At 38.8% G+C, this 27,563-nt stretch overlaps 4 protein-coding genes across 4 annotated transcripts in view; 2 read left to right on the top strand and 2 right to left on the bottom strand.

Moving 5' to 3' along the window:
* LOC140855415 (uncharacterized) overlaps window positions 1-203 on the top strand; it is a 6,918-nt gene extending 6,715 nt beyond the window's left edge. Inside the window, exon 6 of the mRNA XM_073251307.1 lies at window positions 196-203. Coding sequence (XP_073107408.1) covers window positions 196-203 — 8 coding nt within the window. The remainder of the gene's footprint in view (window positions 1-195) is intronic.
* The window catches only part of LOC140855550 (uncharacterized), a 100,080-nt gene extending 97,010 nt beyond the window's left edge, over window positions 1-3,070 (top strand). Inside the window, exons 8-9 of the mRNA XM_073251507.1 lie at window positions 289-401; window positions 2,028-3,070. Coding sequence (XP_073107608.1) covers window positions 289-401; window positions 2,028-2,313 — 399 coding nt within the window. The 3' untranslated portion in view covers window positions 2,314-3,070. The remainder of the gene's footprint in view (window positions 1-288; window positions 402-2,027) is intronic.
* A 6,934-nt stretch (window positions 3,071-10,004) lies between these two features.
* Window positions 10,005-10,760, bottom strand: LOC105033367 (thaumatin-like protein). Its single transcript, XM_010908138.3, has one exon. The coding sequence runs from the start codon at window positions 10,738-10,740 to the stop codon at window positions 10,186-10,188; it is 555 nt and encodes a 184-aa protein (XP_010906440.1). The 5' UTR covers window positions 10,741-10,760; the 3' UTR covers window positions 10,005-10,185.
* Window positions 10,761-23,357: 12,597 nt separating this feature from the next.
* Window positions 23,358-25,327, bottom strand: LOC140855549 (berberine bridge enzyme-like D-2). Its single transcript, XM_073251505.1, has one exon. It carries the CDS (start codon window positions 25,312-25,314, stop codon window positions 23,566-23,568), a length of 1,749 nt encoding a protein of 582 aa, XP_073107606.1. The 5' UTR covers window positions 25,315-25,327; the 3' UTR covers window positions 23,358-23,565.
* Window positions 25,328-27,563: the final 2,236 nt, after the last annotated feature.

Here is a 27,563-nt window from a genome sequence, read left to right as displayed (position 1 = left end):
AATAGAACAGATCATGTACCAGCTGGTGTTTTATTTTATCTTATTTTAAATTTAAATTTAGGGTTTTAATGCAAATACTCAGACATGGGCTGTCAAGTTGTCCTTGACTTCTTCAAAGCTTGAACTGCTGAAAATAACTTTTCAACAAGTTATTTCTGCATATTATTTAAATTTTCTGCATTAAACATGATGTAGATATCTGATTGAAGTTGCTGGTTCCTATTTCTTTGCTTATGTCTGGTAAATAACTTTATTCTGACTTATTCCTTTGTTGTGTTTGTTGCCTAGAGATGGGAGTGGACGTGCAACAAAATTGTGTCTCGTATTGTAAATATGCTGGAGTTCTGCAAGTCTGAGGAGTTTTTAGCTGCTCTTTTTGTATTACTAGGCCAGCTGGGAAGGTATGTCTTAGTTTTGCGGGACCTGGCTTTCTAGATTTTAAATTGATTTATGTTATACTTTACATATTTTGTTCACCTGTTTGCATATTCAAGAGAAAGAGTGATGAATAATGTAAATGCCAATTGTCCGTATTTACATGGTTCCTACCTGGGTTATGTTTGTAGAAAAGAAACCAGAGGTGGGAAAGGAAAATGAGGGTTTTCATTACAATCCCTTCCAGTGCTACTGTTTTTTCTTTTCTCTATTCTTGCATTAATATCAATAGATTTCTGTTCTTTAGTTCATAGTTTTCCCTCTATTATGGTTTGGGAAGTAGGTTTAATGTGCATCTACATGCCTAAAGACTGGAAGGGAAGATGGGTGGGAGAGGGATAGGGGTGGTAATTATCATGGACTTGCATTCCAAAATCTTTAGTTGTTAGGAGGACTGGCTTAGGCTAAGAAACCCATCTACCATTCCTTTTGTTAGTCAATGTGGGACTATGACAATCTCTTTACCCAATCTCACGACACCCTCTTCAATCTTCATGGTTTTCTCCACCAGAGAGGAGGGCCTACAGGCTCTACTCGACCCTTTAGGGTCCTGCTCGATCTTGGTATCCCCCTGTGAGAGGTCCACATGGCTAATCGATATTGCGACGCACAATGGGCCTGGCTCTGATACCAATTATCATGGACTCACAATCTAAAGGTCTAAGTTGTTGGGAGGAGGTCCAGCCCAAGCTAGGCACCCATTTTATCAGTTAGAGTAGGACTATGACATAATCTTGACCTAAACTTGTTTGTCTGACCTAAGGTAACCTGGACGACTGACCTAACCTGGACTCTACCTGCCGAACCTGAGCCCTTGGATTCGTGGGTCCAGTAGTATAAGCTGACCCTGACCCACCAGCGGGTTGATCGGGTTTGGATCAAAAGTCCTTAAACCGTTGTGCCATGGGAATATAGATAGAAAATTTCTCTTAAGTATATAATAGTTTCAAAGAAGAGTGATATGAACTGCAGGTTTGGCTATCTTTTTCCTTCTAAAAATTTTATCCCCATGTGAACATCATAGTTTGACTGTTAGCTGTCCAAAAAGGTGAAAAATAGTTGGACTATTTTCTCTTAAACATATAATAAATAGTTTTTATTGGTGTGGTCAGCTGTCCAAAGCAGCTTTTAAAAAAAGCAACAAAAAATGGACAGGATATTTTTGACTATCCATATGAATTAGGTCCAAGACAGCTGGATTGACACCCTTGGGCATGTTTGGATGTGGCACTTCTAACCTGCTCACGGGTCAAGAGGTGTTTGTGTCAGGCCCATAGTGACCAGATATATGAGCTTGACCTAGCCATTTTCCGCTCCTAGGGATGGAGGATAAGGCTTGTGCTCGTTGACTAAATAATTTAGTTGTATATATTCTTAGGGGCATAAATGCTGCCCAGCATTTCACCTGATTTTTGATGCGGGAACACCAAATGTTTCATCAGATTGAAAAATGTTGTTTCTTGTTTTTATTGCTTTAGTTTATTGCCAATTGGTGTTCAATCTCTTTTTTCTTAGCTTGCTTTATGTTAAAGTTATGATGCTTTGGAATTTTGCAGTCTTAAATGCTCATTCCATTCATTTCTGTTTGGCAGATTTGGCATCGATGATGCTGGCTATCAGCAGACTGGAGTTGCAGAGCTGAGATGTAGTTTGTCCAGGATTCTAGAAGCAAGCATTACAGAAAAAAGGAGTATGCCCACTCAATTTTCAGCTGTTGGTGCTTTGCTAAATCTTCTTCCATTCAATTTTGAAGAAATTGTTGGACACCGAGAACTTCCACAAGATGCTAGTGAATATGGTTATGTTATGCAAGTAAAGAAGTGGTTTTCTCATCTAAGCATGGGACAACAAGCAATGTCATTTGATCTCTTTAGATAAAGCTAATGAGGAGGGAAGATGATTTTTCTTTCTATATTGATTATGCAAACAATTGGTCACACCATGTTGGTCTCCATCTCCAATGCGTGATCCTTAATTTGGACCAGCATCCCTTCTTGCCCTTGGACATGCTGAAAATTATTTGTGGAACTTATTGCAGTAGTTCGAATCTCTGCTTTCATTGAGATTATACTTGCTACTTCATCATTCTGATGGGATCTCAGTTGATTAATTGGTATAAATCAAAGTTCTACTTGTTTCTGTTCGGGGGCACTCAACTGCAGGATCAATCAAGTTCTTATAGCATGGGTGTCGGGGCCTGGTGAAGATTGTGCTTATTTGGATACGATATTGGTTGAAGGAATTTTCTTTCAGTACCATACAAAACATTTCTAAGCCAACATTTGTCTCTTGGAGTGCATTTTACCTCCACTGCTCTCCCCTAGACTCAAGGCACTGATAAGTCTTGCGGAAGCTAAACATCGTTGAAGTTCCAATAAATTTTGCTGCATCAAATCATGTTTGGTTACACTGCATGAGAGGCGAAGATGTCATTTTGAACTTGTGAGTTTGACTTTGACAGGAGTAAATCTGGAGAGATGTATTCTGGACTACTCTGGATGCTGTTCTGTGTTTTGCATTATGATGAATAGCAAATTCTGCAGTGCTATTTGGTTGTCGAATCAGCCACCAGCAATTCTGTAGCTTGAACTAGCTTAATTCTTTAAGAAAACCAATTAAAGTCTTTTGTTTTCTATTCTAAAGATCTGCATTCTTCAGAAAATGACTTGCATGGTTATGGTCATGGTTATGGTCTTGTGTTGGTTTTTGCAACTATTTGCAGAGTGCTGTACTAGTTGCAATATTCTGCTTGTGTTGCCAGTTTGCCGATGTAACTTCAACACACGAATGATTTCTCTGTGGTGTCGTGAAGGGCATTGGGCCATCCTTTTGGTTTACGTCTTTTATCCATGGATGATGGAATTGGTTTGGAGATTTGGAATTTTATTTTCAATTTTATTTTCTAAGTGGGTGGTCTCGAAACTCTGAGCATGCTGTTCTCATTATTTTTATTGGCTTTATTCTGACTCTTTTGTTGTTATCCTTTTTATTTTTTTGGGTAAAATAGGGAGCAAACTGCTGCATTGATATATAATAGTGGCAGTCACAACATCATTAACACGGAAACCAATCCCAAGGAAAACAGAATTACAAGCCTACGGCGACATAGATAACTGCAGTTTCCAACGTGGATGATATATAACAAAAATGCTTACTTTACAGACAACTATAAAGCTGCGGATTGGGTGGCTGATTATGATTTAACGGGTGATTTCTTCTTGCATACCACAGATATTGTCCCCACTGGTTTTGCTCATGTATTGGCTGCAGATTCAGATTCTTGTTAATTTTTCATCTCTAATGATTTCACTGTACTCGAGCTTCTTGCAGTGTGCTAGTCAAACTGATGAATATTATGGTTCCTAGCTGCAGTTTCAGCTCTGTAGTCCGCTGTAAGTTGTTAAGATATTAGTTTTTGCTTATGTTCAGGCTATTATTGCTAACAATCTTTTGCTGTCTCTCTCTTTCCACTGTTTTCTCTATCCCTTCGCTGTTGCATCGGTTAAAGGTTCCAGAGGATCTTCTTGCGGCATTCTCAATATTTTGGCCTATAGTACCTCCTGAAATTTTTTATCTATTTACTCTTATTTCAGGCTTGGTATCAAGTATCAACTTTATTGGATTATTCTCATTTGTTATATCTTCCTCCTCTGTTTGTTAGGTAGAGAAATTTTTTGTGCACCGCCTGTAGTATAGAAAATATGACATTGAGTGTACTATTTTGTCCTATTGGATCACGTAGCCATCGCTTTCCAATGTGCATTTAATATCTACAGTTTCATCTTGGAAGCTTTGACGTTAACCCATGTTTGTGTCATCGAGTTCTGAGAGGAGTATTGAACTGCTGGAGGGTCGAAGCTGTAGTCGAATCCTATGATTCGGTTCTTACTCATCTCTCCGGTGGTTCTTGAGCCATCCATCGAGGTCAAGGAAGGATTAAGAGGATGGATCCTCGCCGTACCGTGATACGAGATACTCCGTATAATCTGTCTATACAGTTTAGAAATTCATTAGTTCATATATATTAGTATATATAAAAACTTAACAAATAATGTTTTAAGCTGTTACCGTAATTTGTTGAGATCGAAAATCTAAGTAATCATCAATCCTCCTAGACTAGTATGTGGCCTCCTATATTTACGGCTGTCTTGGTGCACGACCTAACTGATATGTCTATAATAAATAAATAATAAAATAAAATTAATTAATATATATATAATTAATTTAATATGAAATTAATTTAAATATAAATCTTTATCAATCTATCGATCACAATATATATGCCAACGGAGCTACCAATGTGCTTGATCGGATGCTGCTAGATAGATCGATTCTGTTGTACCCTCTGTCGCCTACCAGAGTACTCTTTAGCATTCCACTGATCGCAGAGGGCTTCCCATATGTCCGTCTGCATCCAGTGATTTGTGTAAGACTTTGAGTCTGATGATGACTTGAAAGTAGAGTGCTCTATGATGGACCGTCGAAGACTGTACAACCCATCCTAGAACCTCTATGTGGCCATCTCCTCGAAGGTCGGACGGCTAGCCTCCTCGTCCTGAGAAGTTTCGAATCAATAGTACCCCTACAAGTAGAAGCAATCATGTATGAATAAATAGAATACAAACTTATCGTGAATTTAAAAATTAAACATCTTTGACTTATCAGGAATATCTCTTAAGTTGCATCATGAGCGCTTGATGGCCAAATAGAGAACTCATTCATTGGCCCTGGCATCAATCATCGGATGATGCCAGTAACCACACGAGGTACCCAGGCTCTGTAAATATGCTGCAAAATTTATTTTGAACAATAAATATTATACTCTAAAATGGCTAAAATTTAAACATATTCGTGAAGATATATAGTACTTACGTGTGGCTGAATGTGGACGAGCTCTTTATCCTTTGACTGAATCGGAGGTGCCATGAATCGGATGGATTCTCTATCACACTGCTGACTTTGAGAGTTGGACGCTGCTCCATGTGAATGTGGGGTCACTACACTGCTGACTTTGAGAGTTGGACGCTGCTCCATGTGAATGTGGGATCACTGGTGACCCCACGTCGTCTGAATCTGAGAGTATCAAGATATTATAAAGAATATTATATTAGATAATAAAAGATAAATAATATAAAAAAGAATATTTAAAGTATTAAAATTTATGATATGATATGTGTGCTGCAGAACCATACGAGCTGGCTAGATGAAAGCTCTCTCCTCATCTGTGATGGCTTCAGCATCGGAAAGCCATGTACCGTAGATCAAGGACAACGTTAAAGAAGTTATATATGTTTATAAAATCTAATTGAGTATATATGAATAAAGTCGAGTATATATATATTCATAAAATATAATCTTCGGCATCCATCAGCTTCGAGACATCATATGGATAGAAGAAAAAGAGGCCATAGCAATTTATGGAGCCAGTTCCTTCAATATCCATTTAGTTTGAATTATAATTAGGAAAAATAAGAAGGCAACTATAAGAATATAGGGGCATTAAAGTCAATTCGACTTCCACCACATCTGATACCATCCATTTAAAATGATGCAAGACAAGTATTTAGATATTTGGTACCCTTCGGATGTTTAGTATCCTTCAGATGGGTGGCAATGAAAGATAAGTATTGAAAATGAGTTAAAGGTCCAGAAGTTCATCACAACCAAGGAGCACTACTCATCGACTTCTTCAGATGTTTGGTACTCTTTGGATTTTTCATCTGATTCTTCCTCTTCTTCTACTTCTTCCTCTACTTCCTCTTCTTCACCTTCTTGGATAGGATGCTTCTTAAAAATAAACTCAATATGATCTACCTCCTTATGTTGGTCATCATGTAAGAGAATTTTTAGAGCATCTAATTCTGTATCTATTAAATGCTGATGAACTCCTAATGTTTCATCATCCTAAAAGTATTTTGGTAAATGAGGCTTTTCTTCTTCTTTGAGCTCGTAATGAACAGTTAGAGACTTAACCTTATATATAGCCTACCAATTTTTCTTTCCTCTCTTTTTGATGGAAAAGGAGTATAATACACTTGAACAGCTTGTCAGGCTAACACAAAGAGGTCATTGACATATGCTTTTGATCTATATTTGATTTCAATAAGTTCGTACCATAGATTAACCTTCATATAATTATCGGTATCAAACTATCGACACTTAAACAAAATGATACTATTATCTCTAAGATAAGTCAACTTGATCACTTCTTCGAGGATTTCATAGTGTCGAGGGCCGAATCTAGGGTCTAAAATCCAATCGTTAAGCTATTCCGACTTTCATCGGAGTAGATGAGCGGATCAGAGCCGGTCCGACAGTGGTTCAACCTCGAAATCCTACCATCGAAGGCAGTAGGACTACTCTCGTCGGAGAGCTTCCCAAAGTGGTTCCACCTCTCCAGAATAATATTAATTTAAATAATATTATTAGTAATATTATTAAGATTAATAATAATATTATTAATATTATTAAAATTAATAATAATATTATTAAAATTAATATTATTATTAAATTAATTTTAAATTTAAATATTTAAAATTTAGAAAGATGGGAATGGGGTGTGGCGACGGTGACGGAGCCATCGCGATCACCATTGCTAATACTCATAGTGCAACGGTGGCGTGGGTCCAGTGACGCAGTGCTTCGGTGGCTCGTGCTCTGGTGGTTGGGCACTCTGAAAGAGGGAGGTGGGGCCGTAGGTTTGGTTCGACAAGGGGAGGGGCGGGGGAAGAAGGGGGAGACGGTGAGGGGTCTGACCTAGCAAGGGGAGGGGTGGGGGGAGAAGGAGGAGACCACTGCTGGTTCGGTCCGATAAGTGCAGGGGCGAGGGGAGAAGGGGGAGGCGATGGTGGGTCCGATCTGGCAAGGAGAGGGGCAGGGAGAGAATGGAGAGGCAGCAGGGGTTCCAATCCGGTTAGAGGAGGCAATGGGGGGATAATGGAGAGGCGGCAGGGGGATAACGGAGAGGCAGCTGGGGGTTCGATCCAGCAAGAAAAGCGATCAGGGGAGAAGGGGGAGGCGTGCGGGTGCACGGGAAGAAGGGGGAGGTTGCTTCGGGAAGAAGGGGTGAGCTCGAAAAGCTGGGGGAGCCCGGATCTGAGGTGGCTCTGGCTGTGTGGGGGCTAGGGGGAGGAGTTCCAGGGCAAAATGAGGACTGAAGGCGGGGGAGGAGAGAGGAGAAGGCGACCGATGGAATCGAGCCCATCGCGGACTTGGAGATATTTAGAGCATTATTATTAGTGACGACTAAGTTGCGTTGCTAAAGTTGTCGCTAACAATGATTTAATTTTATAGCGGCAGCTTTCCATCGCTAATAATACAAAATGCCATCGTTAATAAATCTGTAGAGTGGAGGAAAAATCTGGAGAAAAAAATTTAGGATTATTAGCGACAGTAAATTACCATTGCTAATAAGATAAATCTGTTGCTAATAATCTTAAAAATAAATTAAAAAAATAAATTACTTGATTATTAGAGACGATAAAATACCGTCACTGATAAGATAACCTCGTTGCTAATAATCTTAGAGTCATATTAAAAAAGTTACTTGATTATTAGCGATGGTAAAATACTATTGCTAATATGGTAACTCTATCACTAATAATCTTAAAATCAAATTAAAAAAAATAAAATTATTTTTTATTAGAGATATAATTTACCGTCACTAAAAGTTAAAATTGTCATTACTAATATATTTTTTTTACGATAGTAAATTTGTTGATCATCATTTGCTGTCGATAAAAATTATTATTAACAATGATAAATTATCGTCGTTAGTATTTATTAATAAAAAAATATTTTTTGATAGTGCAGATTTGTAGGAGATAATGGATATTGATTGGTTCTAGATATAGTGTGAAGAGACCGGCGATAATGACATTCTCGAATTGAGGCTATCCGTAAGTCTCTTAAAGGTTCTACTTTTATCTTGTACGTAAATCTGCCCCTTAACTCCATAGACACTTGGCAAATGTTAGAAAACCAATTTTTTGTCTAGTTTTATAAATTGAGCAAGAAATTTTCATTGCTTATTTAACTAGATTGACTCAACAATTTGGTGAATCGGTCAAGAAATATATGATGATATTCAAAAGGGCAATAAATAGGGTTATGTATCACCAAGGGAGGTCAAAGTATGTTAAAATTGTACAAAACAACCTCCATTAGGACTAGAAAGAAATTTGCAGGTTAAGAGTTATTTGACCTATTTTAATTAACCATGCTAGTTATTAATTATGAAACTAGTTTAAGAGAAGAGGACCAAAGGAAAACATCTAAAAAGATCTATGTGAGGGATCTGAATTATGAATTTCAGCTGTTGATGTCGATTTAGAAATCATATCTATCGGTGTAGAAGATATTGAAGTAGATGTTGCCAAAATTTTAACTAGTAAATCTTATATTTGTAGAGAACTTAGCAGGCCAAATGTTTAAGTTTAGTCAGAAAAAATTATTTGACATCATCCAAGGATGATATTAAATATCCATTTGATATTTCTAAAATTGAGCAAATATTTAATCACCTATCAAAAGTTGGATAAATGAAGCTACCTAAAGGCCATAAAATTCTCTCTTCCGAAGAGCCAAAGGGTAAAAGATATTGCAAAGAGCATAATTGGTGGAGCCATAACACTAATAATTGTATAGTGTTTTAATACCATCCAAAAAGCTATTATTGAAGGGAGACTTAATTTTTTTTAAGAAAGATAAAGATATAATGTTACTTGATGGTGACCCATTTCCTAATATGGTCGTTAATATAATGACCGCAGGTTTGTCAATGATCTAAAGTAATATGAAAAGAAGATTGACGGTTGTTGAATCCTAGCTAGACCAAGATCCAAACTTGATTTGTGGAAGCAAAGTTTAAAGACCTACAACATTAGAATTTGTTGCATATTAAAGTACCATTTAGATTTTGTAGAGGAATTTTTTGATTTAAAGTTATGGTTTATTATATCTATTCAAAACTTATTCATAATATAAAATATACTCATTTCAAATAGATCATGATATTTTATATTTTGATAATTAATTATTTTATAAAAATCAATCATATTCTTTTAATAAAAAACAGAAAAGTAAATAACTTCATTTTATTTTTTGAAAAATTTTATTTAAAATATTTATAATAATCTCAATATATTTTTATAATTGTATATCCATTTTTCAAAGTCTTTTAAAATAGATAATTTATGATTTTTATTCATATTATAATTAAAATATAATATATAATCAATTTTATTAAATTTCTCTCTAATAAAAACAAGTATTAGAGATTCCTTTTTCACGAGAACAAATAAAAGATATTATGCACCATTCTATATTAATAAAGTATCAATCATACACCTTTTATTAATTAATAAATATGAATTTTTTAATTCATGTGTACACAATAATAAATAATTATCGGCACATAAATATAAATATATGTAGATATAATAAATCTGTTTTTTTTTTTTTTTATCAATATATATAATAAAACTGCGCGCAGCAACTACTGTAAATATGTGTGCGCGAAAACGCTTGACCTTGTGTGAAACATGCAACAGGGTGCGACAGCCGTCACGTGCTGTTTAAGAGTACGGCGGCACCTTAAGTGCTGCATTCTTTTATTATTCAATTATTTCAAATCTCAGAGGCCTACAGAGCAGCTCGTGAGCCTGTTTACGTCCACTTTATTTAGTAGTTTACCAGCTCCAAGGAGTCTAATATGCTTGAAACCTCGCTTGCATGGGCGAACGCAGGACCTCAAGGGCAGAAGGTAACCTTGTAGTTGGTCCCCCCGGGGCAAGTGAAGGTGCTGGTCTGGTCGTCCTTGGGGTAACTGTACGCATCCGGGCATCTCTCCTTAAAGAACCTGGAATAGTTGGTCGGTCCGCAGCTCCCGGAGTTGCAGCAATACTCATTAGTCTTGAAGACGGTGCACGGGTTGTTGCAACCGCCGGGAGCTTTGAGCTCGTTGGGGCACTGCCCGACGATGTCGGCCGTGCACCGGATCCCCCTGCTGCAGCCCGAGGTCGGGCTGAAGTCCATCGGCACGTTGAAGCCGTCGACGAGGGAGATGTCGATGAAGTCGAGGTTCTGGAACTGGTTGAGGGCGAACTCGGCGAGGGTGTTGGGCGGGCTGCCGTAGGCCGTGCAGGCAAGTTTACCACCGCAGTCACCGGTCTGGCAGTGCCCGTTGCCGTTGCCGTCGAACGAACAGCCGGTGCGGGCCCTGACGCGGCCACCGGTAGTGCCGGGGTTGACGTTGATGGGCCAGGACTGGCCGCGGTCGAGCTGGCGACCACCGCCGGGGACCATCTTGGGCCTTGTTCACATGCATTTCTCACTGAAAAAGAGCTCGACCTAATTGTGGCTTTATGTCTCTATTCAAGTTGGAGTTTATGAGTGCTAACACGGACGTTCTCATATCTACACCTATCATCATGAGCTGTACTTCTCTTGCGTGAGGAGTCAGCATCCTTGTGCTGATCAATGTCTAGGTTGCTGGTGCCAATTTTCTTCCATGGATGTGTCCCATACGCTCAATCTGACGATGGTGTCCTTGGATGATGGTCCAAGGTCGGCCTGCTAAGAAAACTGATCGAGTAAATTATGGCGGCCTTCGAGCGCAAGAAATTATTAACCTCGCTGGCTTGTCCGCAGATAAAACAGAATTTAGCAATGCTGCATTCATGAATGAACGAGTCTTCTACCCCCTTGCCGTATGGTTATCCTTTTTCATAATGGCTTTGCAAGGACTTTCGGGCAAAAAAGTAGATCAAGTGTGGAAAAGTCTTCTTGGGATTAGTCTCGTATTCCCTCCCGCTTTTCTCGTGATTCTGTTGGAGTCTTCGGCACCCAACAACGGGTCCAGAATTGGAGATTCAAAAATATCGTTATTGTTGGAAAATCTTCCATGCGTCACCTTCCAAATTCAATACGCATGGCTAAGTCGATCTCCGAAAAGGTCACATGCCCCAGTTATTAGGATGATGATGACAACACTTCTGCCGTAGGATAAGGGTGGCCTTGCTTCATCAAGGCCACGTGGAAGGTTTTCTAACATATTCCACAGCGAAGCGGACAGTTGCCAACCTAAAGACAAAGTCAAGGAGAGCAAGAGTTTATCTTCAATTGAGAGACCTTAGGATATCTGCTTTTATCCGAGAATTCTTCTCTCTCTGCTATTTTTTTTTTTTGTTTTCAATTGGAAGGTTGGATTAACCACCCGATTAGTTTATCAAGGAAAATGTTGTAGCACTCTGCCAAAACAGGAAAAGCTTCCCAAGGAGTAGGCTATATAGGGATAATTGAGATCTCCTTAGACTGTAGATTAATTAAATATATGTTTCTGCTTACAAAGAATTGATCAGTTGTAAAACTATTGAAAGAGTCTTGAGGAATGCTGATCTCAATAATAATAGCACGCTCCAAGATATTGAAAAGGTCTCAAATTACTAAAAAAATTATCATAACTAGTATATTTCATACTATATTTAATAGACTGAAGAATAATTAAAAAGAATACAGGGTCACATATATAATATACTTGTGTGAAATGCCATCTCAGGTCATGCTTACATTTCCAACTCAAAATGAGCTGAAAAAGCATCAAAGCAAGTTTTTAATCTCAAACATGAGTAAAAAGTGAATATTCCACATATTTTTGTAAAAGAAACAAAAGCTCGAGATACTCTTGATGTCATATAATGTTGCCGCAAGAATGTTGATGTGGATCGCCTCCATGGACTTGCAAGTTAACAGACAAAGGGTGAAGGCTCTCTAGATTGGCTATAGTCAAGCGATCCAATCTTTAAGTTCGCAAAGATTTATAGATTGAAAATGAAGAAGAAAAAAAAAAATTAATAATTGAGAGGCAGAATCTCCCTCAGCCAAGTTGATTTTTGATTCATTACCTTTTCTTAAGTAGACGTATTTATAGCTGGAATCTGAATCTTCTAGAATTGCATTCTAACAAACTCGAAATTATTCTATATATAATAGACTACTGACATGGCGCAATAACCCTAGGGATATGTCGCAACAACTTGGCATACAGTGGGACTAGGCACATCTTTGAGGTACTGGAAGTTAAGCTGCTCCTTCTACGGGGAAGCTTTGCTTTGTCATCTAGGTGGTGGAGCTGAGCTTGGAGGAGATCAACCTTAGGGGTTGAATGATTTTGCTTTGTTGGGTCTGTTCTCCATAGCCAACTGAGGAGATTGCGATGTGCTAGACAACATGGGCCATGTGCTGGACAAATACTTATATGCTACATCAAACTGATTATTAATTGCTACAATACTGACCCCCTTACTTCTGACCTAGAAGTGTTGTCTTCATTCAATCGAAGAAAGTATGTAATGTCCAAGTGCTCTGAGATAAGTCTTCCTGGCCGAATGTTTCCAAATCTGTGTAAATCTAGGTACAGAGAGTGAAAAGGAAAGGTTGAAGAGGGATTTCAAGTAAATCTAAGAGGAAAATAGGGAGAGAAGGAGGAGAATTCAGAGAGGAGAAGGAGGGGTCCAGAAGCAGATTAGAGATGATGAAAAGAAAAATTTAGAAGAAAATATTCATTCATTGCTTGCCTCTTTAATTTTCTGTTACATACTATTTACACTTTAGTTGTTAAACTGAGATTACAGTGAATGGATCTGGATGGGCTTCTATCGTCTTGGGCCTGGGCTGTAAATATTTGCTTCTTAATGGGTTCGGATTTTGGATTTGGGTTTTACTTGTTACCCACATTCTAATGGATCCCAGATATTTGGGTTATATCGGTTGAACTCTCTGGAATCCCCTAATCCTGTCTTGTCCAACATTCTCTCTTTTTCTCTTCTCGATTGCAAATCTTAGCCGCCATCTAGGGTTTCATTTCCTTCGTTGGTTTCAGATCGGTACTCCAGATGGATAAGAAGCTCTTCCAATCCCTTACACTGAGGTTCCTTCATAGATAAGTGCTCTATCCTTCTTTTTTTTTTTTTTTGCTATTTCTTTCTTTTATACACTAAAGTTCTCTCTTTTATTTGCAGAGGGTGTTGCATCCCCTCCTACTTCAAAGGATCCTCATCCTCAAGGATCAAATTAAGGGTAGAGGCTCTTGAGGACCCAGTAGTCCTCCCAGGTAGCTTCTTCCTCGCTGAGGTTACTCCATTTGATCAACACTTGGGTAATAGCTCTGTTCTCTTGACGGATCATTCTACGGTCCAAAATCCTTTCTAGTTATGCTAATACCTGTTCGTCTTCTCTAATGAGGAGAACTGTTTGTGAGGCTTGCTATGGGTTCTGAATCCCTCTCTTAAGTAGAAAAATATGAAAAATGGGGTGTATTTAGGATCCTTCAAAAAGTTGTAACCTATGAGCCATAGGTCCGATCCTTTCTGATATTTTGAAGGGACCGTAGTATTGTGAGGTAAGTTTGAGGTTCTTGCAGATGGCTACTGTGCTTTGCCTATATGGTTGAAGCTTGAGGTATACCATATCTCCTTCTTTATACTCTTTATCCATGCTTCTCTTGTCTGCATTTTGTTTTATGCGGTCTTGAGCTTCTCTGAATTTGTCTCTTAGCATGTGTATCATTTGATTTCTTTCCTTGTTCCTATCTTCTACGGTAATGTATATGTCCATTCCCATATTAATTATTGGATACATAGGGGGTGGGTGACCATACAAGGCCTAATAGGATGTCATCCTTAGGATGGAGTGGTGGTTAGTATTGTACCATCATTCAGCCAGGGATACCCACTTGTGCTATTTATGTAGACTCTAAAAATAGAAGCAACACAGGTAAGTCTTCAAACAATGGTTTACCCTTTTAGTGTGCCCATAAGTCTGTGGGTGGTAAGTTGTGCTTAACTATAATTTGATCTCTATTAGTTTGAACAGATCTTACCACACTTGACTGGTAAATACCTTATCCCTGTTAGATATAATGCCCTGAGACATCTCATGCAGTTTATACACAGTATCTAGGAAGGCTCTTGCTACCTCCTGTACTGAGTAGGGATGTGTTAAGAAAATGAAATGTACATATTTAGTAAGTCTGTTTACTACCATCAATATTGTATCTTTTTCTTTTGATTTAGGTAGTACCTCTATGAAGTCCATGCTGATTTTTTGCCAAGCCTGGGTTGGGATTTGTAGAGATTGTAGTAGGCCTACATATGGAGTTTCATCAATTTTATTCTTGATACACACTTCATATTTCTTTACCTTCTTCTCCACTCCTCTTTTCAATCCAGACCAACAGAACAATTGCTTAATCCTTCTGTAAGTGTGGCTCATTCCAGAATGATCCCTTAAGGAGGATGCAAGTATAACTTCTAAAAGTTTTTGTTTTAATCCTTCTGCGCTTCCCACATAAATTCTACTATTGAATTTGAGCACTCTTTGATTATAAGAATAATCAGATTGGGATTCAGGTTGGATAAGTATCTCTGCAATGATCTGTTGGGTTTGCTGATCCCCTTCATAGCTATCTGCAATTTCACTGTTTCATATGGGTACTACTGCAGTTATAGCTTATATACTTTCTTCCACTGGTCTCCATCTTAATAGAGCATCAGCTGCAATTTTTTTTTTCTCTTTTTTATATTATATAGTATATATAGTCCAATCCCATGAGTTTCATCATTCCCTTCTGCTAGATGGCTATAGTGATCTTCTACTTTAATAGGTACTTTAGGCTCTGGTGGTCAGTCTTGATGATGAAGGGTCTAGGACTGATATAATGTTTTCACTTAGATATTGCTAATAGTATTGCTAAGAATTCTTTTTTATATGTCGATAGTCCCCTGTGCCTTTCACTCAATCCTTTGCTAAGATAAACTATGGGTCTTTCTTGTTGGGTAAGCATTGCTTCAATTTCATACCTACTAGCATCTACTTCTAGTGTGAATGATAAGATATAATTGGGCATTGCCAGGACTGGGGCAGTTGTCATTACCTCCTTCAATTTCTCAAAAGCTTCTTGAGGTATGTTTGCAAATTTGGTACTTTGGGGCTTATGTATTTTTCCTTGTGCAGCAAATTTTGGAGCATGATATCTATGAGGGAGTTGTTCTATTAGCCCTTTTACTCTTCCTCCACATTACTATCAGTGCTTGTTCATGTAATTTGGCATGTTCATATACTTTTTTCAATGTAGTAGAATGAGATAAATCAATAAATGGTACCAACTCTTCTTTTAATCCACTGATGTAGCTTTTTATAAAATATCTTTCGATGAGCGCTGGATTGTAATATAGCATTCTAGCTCTCAGATTTTCAAACTTTCCTGATATTTCTTCATAATTTTTGTTTGCACCAATTTATTAAATTCTCTAATTAACTGCTTCATACTGCTATTATCAAACCTTCTGTTTATTGCTTCTATTAGTTCTTCCCAATTCAAATTTGGTTTATCTATCAGGTATCCTTCTTTCCATCTGTGTGCCTTTCCTATGAAATGCATGATGGCTATTTTCACCTAGTGAGTAACAGGAATTTGGTATATTTTGAAGCATTGCTCACATTTGGTGCCCCATTCTTTGGATTCTTCTCCACTAAAAGTTGAAAAATCCAACTTTGGATAAGGTATATGAAAGTTTGTTCTATTTGAAATATCCTCCATTCTATCCATTGACTTGTATGGAGTGGGTAATATTCCCTTGCCCTTATCTTTAGTTGCTAATGCTGATGAACTTACGTCAAGTTGATCTTATACATTTGTGTTTTTATTTTTTATAATTATTGGGTTGTTGTATGTGGAGATTAGAGTAACAGACTGGGATACTGATGGCTGGGGTGTCATAAGCTTTAGCAACTGCTCATGCCTGCGATTTTATTCCTGCATCATGATTTTGTACCTCTTTGTTGCTTCAATCTGCAGTGATTTATATCTCTGCTTTTCTTCTAGCTGTATCGCATCTAACTGCTTCGCCAGAACTTTCATTTTGGTGTTATATTCTCCAGTAACTTGATGAATTCTTCCTTCTATTTATGACATTCAGTGGTAAATATCTACATTTTTTCTTCTAAAATTCTAAGGTTCTCATTGATTTCTCTTAATCTGATTCTCTCAGCCATTTTTTCTTCTCCTCAGAAGAATTGGTTTTGATATTTATTTTTATTTCTATTTTTTCACCCCTATTTTGAATTTCTTTGAGCTATTTTGAGCATATTTTATACTACCACCTTACTTTCCTAGCTACAGAAAATTTACAGCCAAGATGGCCGATGATGATCTTGAGGATTGGTCGTTGTTCCTAAGTTTTGGAATAGTAATCACTCTCGAATCTTGGTACAGACTAAATAGTGCTATTTCTGTTCAGATCTAAGCTACTATTGTTTAGATCTATGCTACTACTGTTTACTTGATATAAAATTCAGAGATCTATTGAATACCTGATGCTGATCTACTGAGCTGGATAGATCCAAGTGAAAGTGGTATCCATGCCCTCAGATCCAAGAATTTCACTGCTTTGATACCAAGTTATAATGTCCCAGTGCTCTGAGGTAAGTCTTCGTGGCTGAATATTCTCAGATCTATGTAGATCCAAGTATAGATAGTGAAGAGTAAGGGTTGAAGAGGGATTTCAAGTAGATCTAAGAGGGAAATAGGTAGAGAAGGAGGAGAATTCGGAGAGGAGGAGGAGGGATCCAAAAGTTGATCAGAGATGAAAAGGAAGAAAATTTAGGAGAAAAAATATTCATTCATTGCTTACCTCTTTAACTCTCTGTTACATGCTATTTATACTTCAGCTACTGAACTGAGATTACAGTGAATGGGTCTGGATGGGTTTCTACTGTCTTGGGCTTGGACTGTAAATGCTTGCTTCTTAACAGGTTCAAATTTTGGATTTGGGTTTTACCTGTTACCCATATACTTGTGGATTCTAGATATTTGGGTTATGTCAGCCGAACTCTCTGGAGTCCCCTGATCCTGTCTTGTCTAACTTCCTCTCTTCTCTTCCAGATTGCAACCCTAGCCACCATCTAGGGTTTCATTTCCTTCGTTGGTCTTAGATCGGTGCTCCAGATGGACAAGAAGCTCTTTCTATCCCTTACACTGAGGTTCCTTCCTAGATAAGTGCTCTATCCTTCTTTTGTTTTTTTTGCTATTTCTTTCTTTTATACACTAAAGTTCTCTCTTTTATTTGCAAAGGGTGTTACAAAGTAAATACCATTATTTTTATTGCTGCAAGAAAGACATGGGTTCACAGACCGTGACTTCTTCTTCTAGATTGTTGAATTCCATCCTTTGTTTTTTAGTTGTTGCTTGTCAAAAGTAAGGAGGGCATGATACATGTCCACCAATTCGCTTGCATAGATCAATCTATGTTGTTCCATTGTCTATGAGAAGGGAAATGGCTTCCCTCGAAACTAACCTACCAAGTTATTTGGTGACTTGTCTATTTTTATCTTTCTATAGGGTTCAGTCCTTCCTCCCCTCTCTACTATGGCATAATGTTGTTATAGATCTTTTGTGGGGAGTAGGTCTTTATCAATAGATTTAGATGCTCTAGTTGGTTCTTGGACGGGCAGTAGAGAAGGTAGCTGAAGTAAAATCCAAGCTAGGATCTCTTCGAGATAGGCTAGCAGATGAATTGGATGCTGTGGTCAATGATTCTTTGTGGGAGATTGCTGAAATGTTGAGGATAAGGCCGAGGTGGCTGAGATCTAGGCTTCTAAGATTAGAAGAGAACTGTTAAAGGTCAAGAAGCAAATCATCAATATCGAGAGCAAAGTCCCTCCATATAGTTGAAGAACATAAATCCTCAATCGACTCCTTATGGGAGATCACCAACTCCTTCAAAAAAAGATTTTTGAGGATGTTAGAAGGGGACTACTAGATGTCAGCTAGACCTCATCGGCTTTACTCCTAGTAGGAGTCATTGTTACTTTAATGGGGACACGATGAGGTGGTTAAAGACTTCTCTTCTACAATGATTAGTTTGGAGAAGAGGGATAGGAGAAAGAAAATGTTGGATTAACAAGAGGAAAAATGGGTCCAGAGATTTTTTGTAGAAACTCTATCAAAAAACTTAACTTCATTCTCAGTAGACTCAAAGTACAAATACACACCAGACACAACCAACTCCCTACATACAAGGAACCACAAACACCCACTACAGCAATTAACACCCACTACCCACTATAAACTAGGACTTATTCATGAAGTCCATAACCCATGATCAACGCCCCACCTCCTTGAGAATAGGAGGAAAGTGACCACGACCACATTCCCATGATCTGCATTATCTTCAACACACCCCCTTAATGCAGACATTTACAATACCCAATAACTCTCTACAGTAAACAAATTTTTTCATGAATAGAGCCTTCGTAAAAATATCAGCCAATTGCTCACTAGTATTGTAGTAGTCTATCCTGATGCTCCCCTTTGCCACTAGATCTCGAATGAAGTGATATCGAGTCTCCATATGCCTTGTACAGTTGTGATGTATCGGATTCTTCGTCATTATGATCGTGGATTGATTATCACAATAGATAGTTGTTGCTCCACCATGAGTTTGCTTCATGTCCTTCAAAATTTGTTTTGTCCAAACAGATTCATAAGCTGCTGTGGTAGCGGCTATGTACTCTGCTTCTGAAGAAGACAAAGCAACGGTTTGTTGCTTTTTTGAACTTCATGAGATAGCTCCCGATCCGAGGTTGAACACGTATCCAGATGTGCTTCTTCGATCATCAGTAGAACCTGCCCAGTCAATGTCAGAAAAGCTAAAGAGCTGAAAATTGTTAGTGGTGGTATACATGATACCATAGGTATTTGTGCCCTTTAAGTATCCTAGCACTCGTTTGGCAGCTGCAAGGTGGATTTTGCTGCACTTTGCATGAATCTTGATAGCAGACTTGGTGCTTGAAGGATGTTGGGTCGAGTGTTTGTAACATATAACAAACTTTCGACCAAACTTGGATACATATGACCATCAACATTTTCTTCTCCATCATTGATGCTGAATTTCTAATTTGTATTCATGGGAGTCTTCATTGGGTTGTAGTCCTTCATGTTAAATTTTAAAAGTAGATCTCCAACATATTTTTCGTGACAAAAAAATACCATTATCACCTTGCTTTATTTCCAACCCAAGAAAATAATTCATCAAACCAAGGTTTGTCATTTCAAACTCATTTATCATGATATTTTTTAGCTCCTCAATCAAATCAGTACTATTACTAGTGTATATCAAGTCATCAACATTAAAGCAGAGAATAGGCGGCTTAGATGTACCTCTTGTTTTGACTTACAAGGTCGGCTCACTTTCACTCCTTTGAAAGCCATTTTAAGTAAAGTGCCTATTAATTCTCCCATACCAAGCCCTCGGTGTTTGTTTGAAGCTGTGAAGAGCATTCCTTAGGCGATAAACCTTATTTTCTACACCTACAATTTCACAACCTTGTGGTTGCTGTACATAAACCTCTTCATCCAAAAAACTATTCAGAAAGGCAAACTTAACATCCAACTGAAAAACTTTTCATTTATGATGAGCAACTACAGCTAAGACAGTTCTAATAGTATCAAAAAGAGCAACACACTAAAAGAAACTAAGGTATAAGCGATGGTATTTTCGCCGTGGCTAATAGAAGGTATTAACGACGGCAACACTTTCATCGATAATAATTTATTAAATTATTTATTAAATTTATTAGTGATGGTGGAAAGATTATATACAACGATGATTGCCGTTACTAATAATCATTAGCGATGACACTATTAGCGATGAATTTAGCCATCATAATTTTTTTTTAATTTATCAAACTTATTAATGATCGTGAAAATAGTATTAGCAATAGTTATCACTGTCTCTAATAAATTTTTTTTATTTATTAAACTTATTAACGACGGTAGGAAGTATATTAGTGATAGTATTGCGTCGCTAAAAATCTATAATTTTTTTTTATTTTTTTGAATATGATATAATTTTAAAATTTAAAATTTATCTTCATCATTTATTATCTAAATAATTATTATTAGAGTATTGTCACAAAAGATCACCTCGATCTGATGGTCCTAGCTATATCGATCAATAAAATTCGATTTCGATGATCGCAAATGACTATATGATGATCTGATAGATAGAGATCATTAATAGATTCAAAAATTTATAACAATAATTTTGATGATATTTGTAGAATACTATCAAAATTTTATCTCAATCGAACATCATTATCATGATCAATTTAGCATGGAATGATTTGGACCGTTAAATAAAAAATGAGTGATCAAAAGGCCAAACGGCATCCGATTATAAAGTAATTTTTTTAGATAAATGATCTTTGTTACTATTTTAATCATTTATATGATGGTGATCATAAAATTCAAATCGTACATATATGAACGATCTAAAACTATATGTCTCTTGATACTCATTCTTAAAATCCTTAAGTAATTATACTTGTACTTTTATAAAATCTGCTTAATATGGATTGTTGGTGCAAAAATCTGCCTGCGTCGGAGAAGCTGGAGTCGTGAGGATCGCGGTCGCCGCCGGGACCTGCAAAAGAAGTCTAAACCAGAGGTGGGGTTGCTCCGGCAAGACCCTCCGACGCTCAAGTCAGTTCTCTGCCTCAACAAGAATGGAATACTCGAATGAAAATTTTAGTAGAGTTTCTAGGTAAAAAATGAGAGCTTAGAGAATAATGTATCTGGGGTCTTCTTTTATAGACGGGGGGAGCAGTGGATTGATAGCGATAGTTTATGATCGCCTCGTCGTGGGTCGTACGGGGTCAGGAGAAATTTATCATGAAGAGTAATCGGGTGGAGTCGTGGCTATCACCATGGCTCGCCACGCGGAATCAGTTGCGGGGAGTGGAGCGGCGTCCGTTGTCGCGACTCGTCAGGGAGTGGTGGGACCGCACAGGATCCGCCGCAGGGAGTGGAGCAGTGCTGTCCGTTACTGTGGCCTGCCAGGGAGTAATGGAGCCGCGTAGGGTCCGCCGCAGGAAGTGGAGCAGTGCTGTCCGTTACTGTGGCATGCCAGGGAGTAATGGAGTCGCGTAGGGTCTGCCGCAGGAAGTGGAGCAGTGCTGTCCGTTACTGTGGCCTGCCAGGGGGTTCAGACTTGTCGGTCGAAGTTCGGTTGGAGTCTGTAGCTGGAGTCGGAAGCGAAGTCCGGCACTTGTAGGAGCTCGGACGAGGTCTTCCTGCAGTCGAAATAAAAGATGGAGTCCGGCTCCCGTAGGAGTCCGGATGAAGTCTGCCTGCAGTCGGAGTAGAAGACGGAGTCCGGCTCCCGTAGGAGTCCGGATGAAGTCTGCCTGTAGCTGGAGTTTCTACTTGGCCATAAAAATTTATTTCTTAATATATATTTAAAAAATTAATTTTGAAAGCCTCCTATTTATTATAATCTATTAATTATTATATTATATTTCAAGTACATTTGGAGAAAGAAAAAATTTGCATCCAGCGTACCGTTTGGGTTCCAAGCTTGTGAATTGCTATATTTAAGTCAGTTTAGAGGCTGTAATCATTTGAACGAACCTTAGTTCTAGACTTGGAAAGTGTGAAGATTCAATTCCACGTTAAGTGGGGTCATTCAGCTATGTGAAGTGCAGTGATGTGATTTATATTAATTAGCTAATGTTCACAATTTTAATACCAAATTTTATTTTTTTAATAAAAATAAGAAGTGTCACTACTGTTGATGCCCATCCAAATTTTTATTATTATTAAGATAATCTGACGTACTCCCTCCGATTTACTGTCGGCCTTCCAACTATATGTTGGCAACGAACGGCGGACTGTCAAGATTGGACCGCCAAAGGAGATCGAGTTCGACTACAACACCTACAAAACTCATCATCCGATATTCTATCAGTGCCATGGATACGGACAGTCGACTATCAAATGATAAGTCGATTGACTGTCGGTAACTTCCAATTAACTTCTCTGATGGCTACAAACCAACCATAAGGACTTGATCAACTATATGACCGATGGCCAGTCGGTATATCAAAGTCACCGACTGATAGTCAGTTAGTATATCAAAAGCACTGACATACAATCGGTATGTCAAAATTACCGACACAGTTGGTATATCAGAATTTACAGTTATGATACTACAATCGTAGAAAACTACTCCACATCACGACTATTAGTGGGCATAAACCGCCCACTATCTCCATGATCATAGTCCGATAATAGGGGTTACCTATCCTTTTGTACCATAATAAACGGGATCCCACGTGTTCAACAATTATACCCAAATTGTCTATAAAGAGGAGATAAGAGAATAGCATTGGTAAGACATTTCTGAGCTAAATCCTACCGGATTCTATTCTAAAATATCTGTTGTTCACTATTCTCCATTGACTTAAGCATCGGAGAATTTCTGCCAGATACAATTCTGGCCAATGAACTTTTTTGCACAATGTTCTTCATCAGAGTCAGGTGCAATCGGAGATTGGCTGCAACACAGTGGTGCGTCACGTAAGGGTCGAAGTCCGCCTCGGTTCTCTGGGGTTGAGATCTGCCTCAGCTGACTGTGAGGCTCCTGAGACTGTATACATCGGAGTCCCCCTTGATTGGGAGGCTTTATTGTAGTTCTAATAATATGAAGAGTACCAATAGTCCCACATCGGTTGTGAGTCAAGGAGATTCATGCTTATAAGGAGAAAAAAAATACTTTCCATGTGAGGTATCTTTGTAAGAATAAAATTATGAGATCCATGAATCAAAATGGATAATATCTCATATGACGATCGAATCTTTATCTACAATAATTACTATAACAATATTACTTATAAACTAGCTATCCATGTACTGCAGCATGAGCCCCCTTTTGAGACCATTTCCCTAACGAGGCGTGGGCTCCAAGAATTCTAATATCAATGATCAACATTAGTTACAAATAAAATATTATTTTCCAAAAGATCAATACATATGCAAGTGATAGCAGAGACTTTTTAGCAATCCACAAAATTAAAGGAATCAGTACCAAAAAGAATTAACAAGTATAACACAATAGCCTTGCAGACTTATTTGATACAACACATACAAATGCTCAAAAGGACATGCAAATTGAGGTACATTGATCAGAAAACATTCTTGAGTAAGATTTTGAATTAATTTTTATTTTTGAGGACTTAATAGGCACCTCAATCTACCAGTGCAAGGTATGAATATTAAGGAATAATATTACTTTAAGAACCTTCTTTTGGCAAAGGAGGAATGCTCTGCTCATTTCTGAACACATTATCCGGATCAATTTCCGTCTTGGCCCTCACCAACCGATCGTAGTTCCCCAAGAAATACGGTTCACCCCACGCCCGCGCCACACCCACCGCGTCCCAGGACCCACCACTTCCTCTGGTCCATTCTATGGTCCCAAGATCAAGGTCCACATAATTCACGTACGCCGCCCGGGGGTTCTTCGAAACGAACCGTCCCATGTACCCGTAGAGCCTCCGTATCCATGCCACGTACGCCATTCCATCCTCTCCTTTTTTCCAATCGATCATGTACTGGATCCCATACAAATTCCCACCCCGGTGAGGGAACGGCAGATCACCGCTCGCTATCCTGCCCATCTCTCCGCCGTAAGGATCAAAAATAACGGACGCTTTTGGCTGCTTGGATAACAAATCAATGGCTGTGATCAGACCATCCATTGGGATTGGGGCCCTCACGTAGTCGGACTTGGCCTTGAAGTACGACTTCGCGCGCGGTTTGCGGTTCAGTAGATCGGAGACGGAGTTTATATTTGCCAACTGGGCCGCCGATTCGATCCAACTCATCTCGCTGCACTCCGATTCTGATACGGCCAACTCGGGGAATCGTTGGCGCAGGATGCGAATTGCCGTTCCATTAGGGCCGAGGAATAGGCCCGAGAACAAGCTGGTGATGTTCCCATTCGTTGACGCTTGGATATAAGTAGAGAGATAGAACTCGTCCGGGAGATTCGGGGCCTCGTACTGCCACTTGTGAGTCAACTCGGCAACTTGCCTGACCGAGCCGAGCCGGTTGATGGAGCACAAGGTGACCGGGTCCGGGACCGGGACGAGCCGGAGCTTCCACGCGTAGACCGCCCCCCAGCTTCCACCACCGCCGCCCCGGATGGCCCAGAAGACGTCCTCGCCCATGGCTTTCCGGTCCAGAGCTCGACCGGCCGGGTCGATGAGAACCGCGTCCAAGACGTTATCGGCGGCGAGGCCGTACTTCCGAGAGAGGAAGCCGAAGCCGCCTCCGGAGATGAGGCCACCGCTGCCGACGGTCGAGCAGGAGCCGGCAGAAAAGGCGAGGGACCGGTTGGACCGGGCCACAGCGTAGTATATCTCGCCCAGTGTAGCGCCCGACTCGGCCCAGGCTGTGGACGAGCCGGAATCGATCCAGACCCGGTTCAGGTTCATCAAGTCGATGACCGCGAAGGGTGTGTGCTGTCCCGCGGTGTAGGATAAGCCTTCATAGCTGTGGCCGCCGCTCCTTACTCTAATGGCCAAGGAGGAAGAACGGCAGCAAAGGATGGAGCTCTGGAGCTCATGTTGGGTCTTTGGGAGGATGAGGACGGAGGGCTTGTGGATGGAGGGGCCAGCGAAGCAGAGGTTTTGGATGGAGAAGTTGAGGAGATTGGAGTATTGGATGGAAGGTGGAGAGGAGTAGAGGGTGAAGTTTTGAACATGGGAGGAGAGCAGGCAAGAAGAGATGTTGGCATTTGCTGTGGTAGTCTCAGCGGTAGAGGAAGTGTTTTGGGAGCTGGTGGTGGTGAAGAGGAGGAAGAGGAGGAGGAGAGGGAGGTGGAGGAGGAGGGGAAGACTAGGCTCTGGATTCATGGATTCTTTGGAGTCTATGGGACTGTAGGATTTCTTTTTTTTTGGTTGACGGGTCTGGACAGGAGGAGAATATAAAAAGGGAGGTTGTAGGGGGATGGCCGACTTTGGGGGAAGACCCGGCATTGGAATTTTCAGCAAGTGTTCCGGACGTTCTTACAGAGCACGTCGAAGATTTTGCTTCTAAGACATGTTTAGCTGGAGGAAAGTAGGAAACTAAAATGGGGATAAGAATAAGTGACTTTCATACTAATCGTTAGATTTGAGAGAATTCCTCGTTTCGATACCAAAGGGATGAGAATATCTCAATATTTTAAAAATCCAATCCCAATTCTTTTTAAATAATTAAATTTTATTTTGGTTCTAATTTTGATTTCGATTATAGTCACAAACAAAATATTAGAAAATTAGTCATTTCAATTATCATTTTAATCGATTTCAATTTCGATTTTGATTCTGATTTCTATCACAAATCAAACGTGTCTTTAAGATTTTTGCATATTACTTGTAAAAAATTTTAACGTTTGAGATAAATTCTTTGCTTAGATATAAACAGCTTATGTTCTAGTAGTTGCAATTCTCTTCCCCTTAGTGTCTCTTTTATCGATCATATAATCATTATGAGAGTAAGAACCAAGAGTTGGTTATGTTCTGGCATATAATTGTGATACTAGTATGCTATCCTGTATTCTGTTGGATTCTCATATCACTAAAGTTAGCAAATTAGTAATCATATAGCTTTATTCTAGTTGAAGTATCAAAATTTACCATCTCTCAAAAAACAAATATCAAGATTTTACAGCCAAGGGATGAACTAAGATCACCTCGATCATTAATAGGATTATAAGTTCATTTGGAGAGGTTAGCTATGTGGTTATATGAAGGATCAATCTTTTATTTTGCCTATCTCTATTTCTGAATGCATGGGAAAGGATGTAGACTGATCATATCTTTGCAAAATTTGGTTTATTCTTAAGATAAGGACCAAGACTTGTTTTTTGATTTTTCTTATGCATATTGATATTTGTCTGAGATTTGACAATAAATTTTTATTTGCTTGTCTTTTTTTCTTTCTTTCTTTTTTTTTTTTTATTGTCACATCCGAGCTTCCACACTAAAAAAAAAAAAAATGTCGAACTATTAGCCACACAAACTCATATCTCAAGAGGACTCCTGTTGTACCATGGCAAGATACACTTCACAAATATTCATCTTTTCTATTTGTTTTTGTAACAAATGGGGCATCAAATTAAATTTTATACTTTATGCCCTGTCAATCCGTTCTTTTTCCTTTTACAACAAGGTGAATGGGCTTAAAGTTGGAGTAAGTACTAAATATATGGTTATCATGAACTTTGATAGGATATAGATGGCTTTTAGGAATGAATATTATCAAATATCATAGCTTTTTTATGAGAACCTAATAATAAATACTTATCTACAAATTATTGCACATCTTAATCATGCACGTGCATTAAAAAAAGAAAGTCAAATGCAAACATTTCATTTTCACCCCCTTCCATTGTCTGAGCAAGTCTAATCTAAATTTATCTAACATTAGATATGCATCTAGCAATCCCTGCATTGAATCATTCTTGATTTCTGTTTTGAAATTTAGTCCTTAGTTTTTAGAATGACAATTGGTCAAGTTGGTAAATCCTCTTATATCGGTGTCAGAAATTTCAGTTCAATTCCGGCTTAGCTTTGCTTTCTATTGAGCTTTCAACCATCTTAGCTTCTATAAAAAATAATTAAAAGAAGTAGAAGATGATCCAAGCTCCTTCTACTATAGAGTTTTATGGGAATTCAAAGACATGCAACAATTCTACCCCCTTGCCGTATGGTTATCCTTTTTCATAATGGCTTTGCAAGGACTTTCGGGCAAAAAAGTAGATCAAGTGTGGAAAAGTCTTCTTGGGATTAGTCTCGTATTCCCTCCCGCTTTTCTCGTGATTCTGTTGGAGTCTTCGGCACCCAACAACGGGTCCAGAATTGGAGATTCAAAAATATCGTTATTGTTGGAAAATCTTCCATGCGTCACCTTCCAAATTCAATACGCATGGCTAAGTCGATCTCCGAAAAGGTCACATGCCCCAGTTATTAGGATGATGATGACAACACTTCTGCCGTAGGATAAGGGTGGCCTTGCTTCATCAAGGCCACGTGGAAGGTTTTCTAACATATTCCACAGCGAAGCGGACAGTTGCCAACCTAAAGACAAAGTCAAGGAGAGCAAGAGTTTATCTTCAATTGAGAGACCTTAGGATATCTGCTTTTATCCGAGAATTCTTCTCTCTCTGCTATTTTTTTTTTTTGTTTTCAATTGGAAGGTTGGATTAACCACCCGATTAGTTTATCAAGGAAAATGTTGTAGC

The sequence above is a fragment of the Elaeis guineensis genome, chromosome 2 (genome assembly GCF_000442705.2).
Source record: "Elaeis guineensis isolate ETL-2024a chromosome 2, EG11, whole genome shotgun sequence".
In the NCBI taxonomy this organism is placed as follows: domain Eukaryota; kingdom Viridiplantae; phylum Streptophyta; class Magnoliopsida; order Arecales; family Arecaceae; genus Elaeis; species Elaeis guineensis.
The sequence above is the reverse complement of the archived record's forward strand: the minus strand, read 5'-3'. Positions and strand labels throughout refer to the sequence as shown.

Bases quoted from the DNA above. Each gene is read 5' to 3' on its own strand.
- LOC105033367 (XM_010908138.3), bottom strand. From the start codon at position 10,740: ATGGTCCCCGGCGGTGGTCGCCAGCTCGACCGCGGCCAGTCCTGGCCC.
- LOC140855549 (XM_073251505.1), bottom strand. From the start codon at position 25,314: ATGCCGGGTCTTCCCCCAAAGTCGGCCATCCCCCTACAACCTCCCTTT.